Raw genomic sequence first — 10,000 nt, 5'->3', positions numbered from 1 at the left:
CAGATCATTTATTCAGAAACAGCTTTGGCTTGTTTTAGTCGCAAACACAGAATGGGTGAGTAATGATGCTTTGTAAATGAGGCCTCAGGGCCTCTCCTGATGTGTTTTGCTTTATTCCATCCATCTCCTTCCCTCATCCATATCCTTTCCTATTTCCTCTCTTTCCCCTCTTTATATATATATATATATATATATATATAACTTTCTCTTGCTCTTGTTTCAAGCATTGGCTATTAACCCCTTATCCTTTCTGTTTCTGTTCTTTTTCTTTGCCCATCCCCCAGATGTTGAGGAGGTGGAGAATCTTCTGCTCTACAACCTTCCCTCTCTGTGTTGCCGTCTGTCAGACTGGCCCTCTCTGCTGTGTGAGGCACCGGGCCTCCAGCTGTGTGAATACAAAGGGCCGCAGGCCACCCAGTACTGTCTGGTGATAATGCTCCACCTTGCCCTGCAGCAAGGAGACAGGTAATGCGGTGCCTCTGCAACACACAGGACAGCATCAAGCTAGAGGAAACAATGAAAACACTTTCACCTACTTCACTCACATTTCAGACGCGCTCAAATCACTCTGGGGATTCATAATTCATCAAGATTTTAAAAAGGAGATTAGCATTTGGTTTTGCAAACATTCTGCTTATTAGAAAGTACATCTTTGTTCATTTTGGTATTATACGTTGTAAGCACTTGTGCTGTAGAGCATAGTTCAGTGTGCTTTGAGAATCAACATAAGGAGTAAAATGTCACTAAAACTCTCTGTTCTTCATACCAGCGCTGCCATTCAACCGGCGTGTACACACATGAATCAAATATTAAAACTGAAAATTAAAACTGAAAATGAGATGAGATGCCTATTGGTGCTTCCAGAAATATTTGAAATATTGATCCATAAAATAATCTATATATAATGACCAAACAACATTTCTTGAAATCCAAGTTTAATAACTTGACGAAATGTCTTCACAAAGCACCACTTTGCTGAAAAGCAGGCAAGACAACCTGTGAGCGACATCACAGTCTTTGAGCAATGAAACTACCAGACCTGATGTCATCAGACTTACATCAGTATATAACAGGAAACCAGCAGGTTGTGCATGTAGCTCTCTTCCTGTTCCAGTCGCCCACCGAGGGTGTTCTTAACTACATATTTTATGACCTCTGAGATTCGTCGTCCCTCTCTGGAAAGTTTAATCTGTCTTTCTCTGGAGCCTTGGTTATGCATTACCCCCCCCCCCCCCCCCCTCCAGGGAAAAGGAGATGAAAGCCTCTCCCCACCACTGTGTGGTCTCATCTAGATTAATGGGAGCTGTGGCCACAGATTTACATAGCGTGGGAGGGCTGAGTGTGTACTCGGGGAGAGGATCTGTGGATGTGCGTGTGTTGGTATTCATTCTGACTGTCTGTGTGTATTTCTGTGTGAGAATGAGACATACCAAGTTTGGGACATCAACACGGCCCTGGAGCACTTTGTCTGCTTTGCACACAGAGTTTGCGTGTTTGTCCACTTGATTTCCCTCACGCTGTATTTATGCGTGTCTGTGTGTTTGTGTACATTCAAATGTAAACGTTTGGCCACATATGCTTAATAATAATAATAATGTCTTCATTATTGTGCATGGTCCAGACTCCTCCCAGACCCGACGGTGTTCTCCAGTGTGATGTGGCTGCTGCATTCAGTGCAGGCGCAGGGCAGCGGTGCTCCGCCTCGCTCCGTGCTCCGCTCTGCCCTCTACCTGCTGGCCGTGACGCAGGACAAGAGCCCCAACCTGGACGGGGTAACTACGATCACTTCACTGCACAGAAATCACAACTCACTGTGTGACCAGCAAAAGTAGCACAGTAGATAAACAGCATCAAGGTACAGTTAAAGAAACGTTTAAACCGTAAACTGTCCATACCTGCTGGAACATTTCAGTATTTTTTTACAATAGAATATTTCAAACTTGTCCAGTGAGTCAACCAAACAACATGAAGTGAAGTCCTCAAGACGTATTGGGCGAGAGCGCCGCTACATGAAGGTGTTCAAATTGCACAGAGAATGAAAACAGCATGTACCGGAGCCACAGTTCTGCACGGTTTAATAAGGAAACCATGAATGTGAAGATTTACTCAGAATCAAAGCTCCACAGCTCATATTCATCTTTTGACGCAAAATCCATATTCTGCTGTACATGATTCAGCAGCAACAAATATGAATTATAGCTCACCCTTTTTTTCAAATGCTACAGGCCAAATTATGTTTTCTCAAAATAATGTACTTCTGTTTAGTTCAACGTACATCACATAATACTTAATAGCAGTGTGCGAAATACTTGATTAAAACTCGAGACGCCCTGAAAACCTCAACAACAAATGTTTTGGGGGGGGGGGGGGGGGGGGGGGGGGGGGGGGGGCCTTTAGAATATTAAAAAAATAATAATAATTGTCACTAAAATGTCTATTAACAGCTAAGTCTACTATGTCCAGCTGCATTCATTATTCAAATTAAAAACATTTATTCACAAATATTAATAGTGAGTGTGAGAAAAGATATTTTGCAGTAAATGCCAGACAGAGCAGACACAGGTTGCAGAGAGCTGTGCGTGTGTGAGAGTGTGTGTGTGGTGTGTGGGTGTGAGAGTGTGTGTGTGTGTGTGTGTGTGTGTGTGTGTGTGTGTGTGTGTGTGTGTGTGTGTGTGTGTGTGTGTGTGGGTGTGAGAGTGTGTGTGTGTGTGGTGTGTGGGTGTGAGACTGTGTGTGTGTGTGCGTCGTGTTGAAGCGAGAGAGGCGAGTGTGCTGTGTGGAGAGCATAGCTGCGTGGTTTTATTGGAAGTCACCTTATTGTTAACATTATCCTTTGTGATGAGTTGTTTAAGGCCTGTATAGTAAATTGCCTGAGCGTGTGTCCATAAAATCTTTTACATTGCTTATTGAGTCTGTGTAAGACTTCAGCATAACTCTGGAGCACTGGGGCAGACACTGCTGAACAGTATATATACCATGAACATGTATAAGCACTAGATTACAGGAGACCTCCTGCTGTGACTGAGGGCTCTGTCTCACATTTCGGTTGTGTAAAAACTTGTGTTGGGAGGCTCATCCCAAAGATGCTGCTTTAGCTTATTGAATATGTCTTTTCCAAACCCACTCAAGGCTTCTTTGAACTGCCTCAGCAAGACGCTCTCCTCCTGCCCAAGCTTCCCCTCCCTCTACATTCACCACCCTGCACTCCTCCACTTCATCTGGCGATATCCAGAGCTAGAAGAGAAGTACGGGGCCCTGGTCCTGGAGCTTTGGTTGACCAAGCAAGCTCAGCACAGGGATGCAGAGCAGACCACGGTAAGGGGACTCTCAAGGATTCTAATCTGACGTCATTGGACAGGCACTTTTAAGAATTTCAAAAAAAGTATTCATCGATAACTTATAATACTGATTTGATTGAACACACTTTCCTTGTTTCGCTAATTAAAGCTAGCGTGGGTAATGTATTTTAGACTACAACTATATTTGTTGAAATTCAGCAATCAATAAAATCAAATGCACTGAAAAAAAAGAGAAAACAATGGAGCATCTGTGGCTGTCGCAGGTTGTAATAAGCCCGTCAAATAATTCCGTACGGGCAGAATTAAATGTTTGTTCTCTCTACCTACCTGCCACCAGAGTCTATCACAAGCTGCTAGCTTTACAGCTGTTAGTACCAACAATAGCCATGTTTTGTTGTTTACGTCCATTGTGATCATTTTGGGAGATCTATGGGAGATCTATGGGAGGCCTGAAGGGACGGTCCGTCACTGTTCGCCAACTAGGCAACATTCTCGCTACATATATCAACATTTGGAGCTGCTTTCATTGGAAAAAGGTTGGCAACACTAGGCTGGGTTTTTTTCAGTTGGCTAATTAAAAGAAACGCTTACTCTTGCTGGATTCTCCCAATTGTACCCATCCAAGCTTTAATTTCACTTCAACAGAGTAACTGTTCGAGTTGCATTATATGTTGCATTATATTATGTGGGTTTTTTTTAAATTCCCTTTGAACTCTGATGAATAAGAATTGATGAAAAGGCGGTTGTATTTCCTGACTGTACAGGCGGCCGTACAGGAGAAGGGAGAGAGCCCTGCAGACGAACGACAGGATCAGCAGCCAGACACGGAAACTGTGGAGCTGCTGACTCTGATAGAGAAGTGGCCATCTGTCATGTTGACCCTCCTGGTGAGAACTACAGACCCCAAACAATATATTTCTAAATGCTGCCTTATGTGCAGCACTGTGGAGCAGTAATACGACTTGGGTCTAATAGTTTGTGGAAAACACATATTTGTCTTTAACCTGTATTCAGTACCGCTTCACTGTGTTCGGACAATACTGGTACACAAAGATATTCTCAATCAGTCTGTCTTAAAGCATCTGTCTGTCTGTCTGTCTGTCTGTCTGTCTGCCTGCTTGACTACAGAACATGGTTTGCAGCAGAGAGGCCGCCCTGGCAGGACGAGCTCTGGCAGTGCTGGAAGTTGTTCTTCGTAGTCAAAGAGACTATGAGGCTGACTTGTGTTCACATCTCAGGCCAGCCCTGCTGCAGGCGTTACAGAGGCTCAGCGTGGAGAACATGGGAAACACTGCACAGGGTGAGAGACACAGAAACACACAGAATACTGTACATATATTTTTAGACATAATATAAAAATTCCTGTTGCATCCCCAGAGGAAAAATACATTGTGGCAAAAACCTTTGAAGAGTTCAATGCAACTATCCCGTAGCTCAAGTTTCTTAAAATGGAGGAGACGAGATTTACCATAATAGAATATACTAGGAATAATGATACACTGTAGTGTTGAAATATACGAATGCGTATTCGGTGCCAAGTTTTGCTGCTTGATAGATTGTATAGTTTGGACCTCCGTTTGTACTGGACACATTGCTGGCAGGTGAAAAAAAGAGGAACCGTCTGCATGTCAACTCTCTTCCCAGTGGAAAAATGTTGGCAATAAATAAAATATGAGTGACAGTGAGTTTGGACATTGCCACTGAAACAGGGTTGAAATTTTACTTTTTTGGTAGAATCCAAAATGTAACTGCCACTCAATATAACTAGATAACTATTGTTTTTCGGCTGGTGGGTGAAGCAGATCGAGCAGCTACTCGCATATTTTACCAGCGTTCGGCTGCTGGCTGGTTTTATTTCCAACCCTGCCAACTGAAAAGTACAAAACTTGTATCAATGTTATACCAAAAGCATACATGTTATTGCATTAAGCAAATTAGTAGAAATTGTTAATTAATGTGCTGGAATGTGAATTTGTGTTTTCAATTCCTCATTTTTTACATTGAAATTAGGATTATCAGAATGCTTTTTTTTTTTTTTTAAATCCTCCAATTATCATATACAAATGTATTCATCCTGAACTCCACTAACTCGATCTGAGTAGGCCGACAAATGACATAGGGAAATTTAATAATATGAAAATAACAATTGCCAGACTCGGCAGTAAAACATCTATAAAGTCATGTGCGGGATTAATAGGTCCACTGGGCACAGTTTTCTTTTGCAACATAATGGAAAGCACTTAGTTTAATTATTCTCACATGTTGTATCATTTGAAAGAATACCTGTGTCGATTTATGATTGTTGGGTCATTCTCCGTGCCAACATTTTCTTTCTGATGGTTCTAACAACTGTTCAAGTTACAGTAAATGAACAAAGACGTGATAAAAGATGGCCTCTTTACGGTCACGTTAAGAGATTCATCGTCTTACTCAAGGACACTTTTCAGCGTTCATGTTGGATTGAACTTGTAGTTGAGCTAAAGAACAGATCATTGACCACGTCCTTTAACACTATAATATTTCATAGTACTATTGGGTCGTTCATAGGCAGCGCATGTGGCCGTGTTATATTTTTCAGCTGTTCTGCCAGGCAAGCTTGGTTTAACTGAAGTGTAATCACAAAGTCTCCCTCAGATCGTGGTTGTTTTTAAATTGGATTGAAATGGAAAACAGGTCCCAGAACACTTGTCGCTTCTGATTAATGTTGGAGGGGAAGAACCATTAATCCTCTGTTAAGACGAATCCTCTCCTCACATCCTTCGTCAGTACAGACGGTGGGAAATGAGAGACTTGTTTATCTAGTTGACTCTCCTGCGTGAAATGCATTTTATTGATTTAGTTTGAACAGGCGGTTGGATCTGTTTGCATGAAGTTGTTATTAAACACTGGTTTTATATTCTTATGTACAGTTGTGGTCAAAAGTTTACATACACTTGTAAAGAACATAATGTCATGGCTCTCTTGAGTTTCCAGTTATTTCTACAACTCTGATTTTTCTCTGATAGAGTGATTGGAACAGATACTTCTTTGTCACAAAAAACATTCATGAAGTTTGGTTCTTTCATGACTTTATTATGGGTTAACAGAAAAAGTGATCAAATCTGCTGGGTCAAAAATATACATACAGCAGTGCTAATATTTGGTTACATGTCCCTTGGCCATTTTCACTTCAATTAGGCGCTTTTGGTAGCCATCCACAAGCTTCTGGCAAGCTTCTTGTTGAATCTTTGACCACTCCTCTTGACAGAATTGGTGCAGTTCAGTTAAATTTGATGGCTTTCTGACATGGACTTGTTTCTTCAGCATTGTCCACATGTTCTCAATGGGATTTTAAGTCAGGACTTTGGGAAGCCCATTCTAAAACCCTAATTCTAGCCTGATTTAGCCATTCCATTACCACTTTTGATGTGTGTTTGGGGTCATTGTCCTGTCGGAACACCTAACTGCGCCCAAGACCCAACCTTCGGGCTGATGATTTTAGGTTATCTTGAAGAATTTGAAGGTAATCCTCCTTCTTCATTATCCCATTTACTCTCTGTAAAGCACCAGTTCCATTGGCAGCAAAACAGCCCCACAGCATAATACTACCACCACCGTGCTTGACGGTAGGCATGGTGTTCTTGGGGTTAAAGGCCTCACCTTTTCTCCTCCAAACATATTGCTGGGCATTGTGGCCAAACAGCTCGATTTTTGTTTCGTCTGACCACAGAACTTTCCTCCAGAAGGTCTTATCTTTGTCCACGTGATCAGCAGCAAACTTCAGTCGAGCCTTAAGGTGCCGCTTTTGGAGCAAGGGCTTCCTTCTTGCACGGCAGCCTCTCAGTCCATGGAGATGCAAAACACGCTTGACTGTGGACACTGACACCTGTGTTCCAGCAGCTTCTAATTCTTGGCAGATCTGCTTTTTGGTGGTTCTCGGTTGACTCTTCACCCTCCTGACCAATTTTCTCTCAGCAGCAGGTGATAGCTTGCGTTTTCTTCCTGATCGTGGCAGTGACAAAACAGTGCCATGCACTTTATACTTACAAACAATTGTTTGCACTGTTGCTCTTGGGACCTGCAGCTGCTTTGAAATGGCTCCAAGTGACTTTCCTGACTTGTTCAAGTCAATGATTCGCTTTTTCAGATCCATCCTGAGCTCCTTTGACTTTCCCATTGTAGCATTTGTGGGCGTTTGTATCCAATGAGCCCTATTTAAATGGCCTCAGAGAAGTCACCAGTTGTAGTCACTCATAATCACTCACAAGAAGTTAAGAGGCCATGCTATGAAGCTCATTTCATTGACACAACTTTCTAAGTCACCAAAATTGCTAATTCATGTTGCTGTATGTATATTTTTGACCCAGCAGATTTTGTCACTTTTTCTGTTAACCCATAATAAAGTCATGAAAGAACCAAACTTCATGAATGTTTTTTGTGACAAAGAAGTATCTGTTCCAATCACTCTATCAGAGAAAAATCAGAGTTGTAGAAATAACTGGAAACTCAAGAGAGCCATGACATTATGTTCTTTACAAGTGTATGTAAACTTTTGACCACAACTGTATATGTTTGAGAAGAAAACAGTGTCGGCTTTTATTTCAAAAGTATTAATCCTACATTTCAGTATTCAGATAGTATAAACTAATCAGGGGAAGTGCAAATTCTGGAAGACGTTGGTTAAATCAGACAATTGCTACATATTGTGTTTTTTAGTAATGTGCAGTATTTGTTGGCTCATGTCACAAAAGAGACGGTATACATGTTTACCGTCAAACATCAGGCCAAACTCTTGTAAAAGGAGATTAGAATAATTACAGTTTCTTCTGAATCATACATTTGACAACAGTTTAGTAAAATGATGATACAGGATGATCTTGTCATCACAATACATCGTTACAAACTAATAAGGAGATGTGGGTGAAACTTTTAAAATGAAACCTTCTACAAAAGTAACAAAAAACACTAACAAATCTGTAAGGGACGTTGCCCTAAATATTGAAATAGAGTATGTTTTTATGTTTTTGGTGTTCAGTGTTTGATTCTCATTATATACAGTATGATGTCTTGTCCCAACGAGGTCAGATTTGAACCCTCCTTAAAGGCTACAACTCCCAGACATGCTGCGCGGTCCACGTGTGCATATCTGTTGCTTTTGGTCGAGGTTTTCCACCAGATGGTGTTATTACGTCTGTCTACTTGACCAGGTTAATGAGCACAGCTGAAGGGCACAGCACCAGGCTGCCAGCTGGGGATTCAGGAGCTGTTGCTGTGGTTAGCCTCTGCCTGCTTCCTGCTCATCACGGGCCCTGAGGGGATTACGGACCGTTATCCGTGCATGTGCTCCAGTTCAGCCCACTTTAATTTGCATTAATATATACTTTATATTAGCCTCTAATGCAGCAGGCATTCCAAGGGGAGACATGTTTTAATGTGATGCACTATGGTGGCGAACGACACGCCTGATCTTCCTGCAGTCGACTTCTCGTGAAGAGTACTCCCTCTCTTTGTTTCCTTTCACCTCGTCTCCCTTCTTCACGTTCCAGCTCTCCTTCTTCTTACTCCCTCAACCCATTCTGGATTCAGACCCGGAATATAGTTATTTAACATGTGCATGGTATTTTGTTATATTTCTGAGAAAGATGTGCTTTCTTCTTCCTCTTCTTCTTCTTCTTCTTCTTCTTCTTCTTCTTCTTCTTCTCGACTCCTCTTGATGATCACTGTGTGCTCATGATACACCTTGTTTGCGAACCACAACTTCAAAGTCCACAAGTCCACTGCAAGATTCTCTTCTGTCGTTGTCAGTTATAATGTCCTCTTTTTGGACTTAAGTGAAAACTACTGTGGGTTTCAGACTCAGCGATGTCTGCATCACTCCCTCACCCTTGTCTCTCTCGCAGCAACACACTGTGTTTTTTTTTCCCTCACCGCACTTTTTACTTTCACATACATGTAATCTGTCCCCGTCCCTCTTTGATCTTCTCCCCATTTGTGCTTACTGTCCTACTCCTGTTCCTTTCTCTCTTTGTTTAGCAGTGAACTCACTCCCTCTGGTGCTGAAGCTGCTTTGTGCGACGCAGGCCAGTGACCCGCCTTCATCTTCCTCCTACAGCAAGCTGGATGGAGTGCACTTCAAGCTGCTCTATCACGGTGAGGTCCAAAGGTGCTGCTGGCGGGTCACACTGAGCGAAACCCCCCACCCCCCCCACCCCCCCCCACCTCTCTCATCCATTAGCATACACAAACACCTCCACATTGTTTACATGAGAGGCATGCACCCTGCATTCCACGCAGAAGAAGAAGCCAGACACGCACACACACTCACTGACAACACACACACACACACACACACACACACACTCACTGACAACACACACACACACACACACACACACACACACTCACTGACAACACACACACACACACACACACACACACACACACACACACACAATGCATTTAGCTCTCTGCAGTCGTGAACACAGACTACTTATGCGCCCTTCAGTATGTTCCTCACTCACACAGGCACTTCCAGGCACCATTACAGACACATAACCATCTCGTAACAGCACTAAGACATAACTCTCCATTCAACACCTGGTCCGTTGTGCTGCCGCGTTTATCTCACCTCCCTCCGCATTCACCTACATCCCTTTTTAAGTGGAGGCATCGCTCATTTTTTATTTAGTATCCTCATCAACGGGGGAGTGCTCGCTGCTGAT

At 42.6% G+C, this 10,000-nt stretch overlaps 1 protein-coding gene across 2 annotated transcripts in view; it reads left to right on the top strand.

Moving 5' to 3' along the window:
• The window catches only part of LOC137878375 (meiosis inhibitor protein 1), a 50,663-nt gene that overhangs the window by 26,339 nt on the left and 14,324 nt on the right, over window positions 1-10,000 (top strand). Inside the window, exons 18-23 of one of the 2 annotated variants that reach the window (XM_068718666.1) lie at window positions 285-465; window positions 1,622-1,772; window positions 3,130-3,315; window positions 4,064-4,186; window positions 4,428-4,599; window positions 9,315-9,428. In XM_068718666.1, coding sequence (XP_068574767.1) covers window positions 285-465; window positions 1,622-1,772; window positions 3,130-3,315; window positions 4,064-4,186; window positions 4,428-4,599; window positions 9,315-9,428 — 927 coding nt within the window. Of the gene's footprint in view, window positions 1-284; window positions 466-1,621; window positions 1,773-3,129; window positions 3,316-4,063; window positions 4,187-4,427; window positions 4,600-9,311; window positions 9,429-10,000 lie in introns of both variants that reach the window. The other variant, XM_068718665.1, reaches the window with a different exon arrangement.

This window comes from Cebidichthys violaceus, unplaced genomic scaffold, assembly GCF_023349555.1.
Source record: "Cebidichthys violaceus isolate CVI_PGR_0920_01 unplaced genomic scaffold, fCebVio1.0.p SCAF_23, whole genome shotgun sequence".
NCBI classification, from domain to species: Eukaryota; Metazoa; Chordata; class Actinopteri; order Perciformes; family Stichaeidae; genus Cebidichthys; species Cebidichthys violaceus.
Note: the sequence above shows the minus strand (reverse complement) of the source record. Positions and strands in the feature narration are given on the sequence as shown.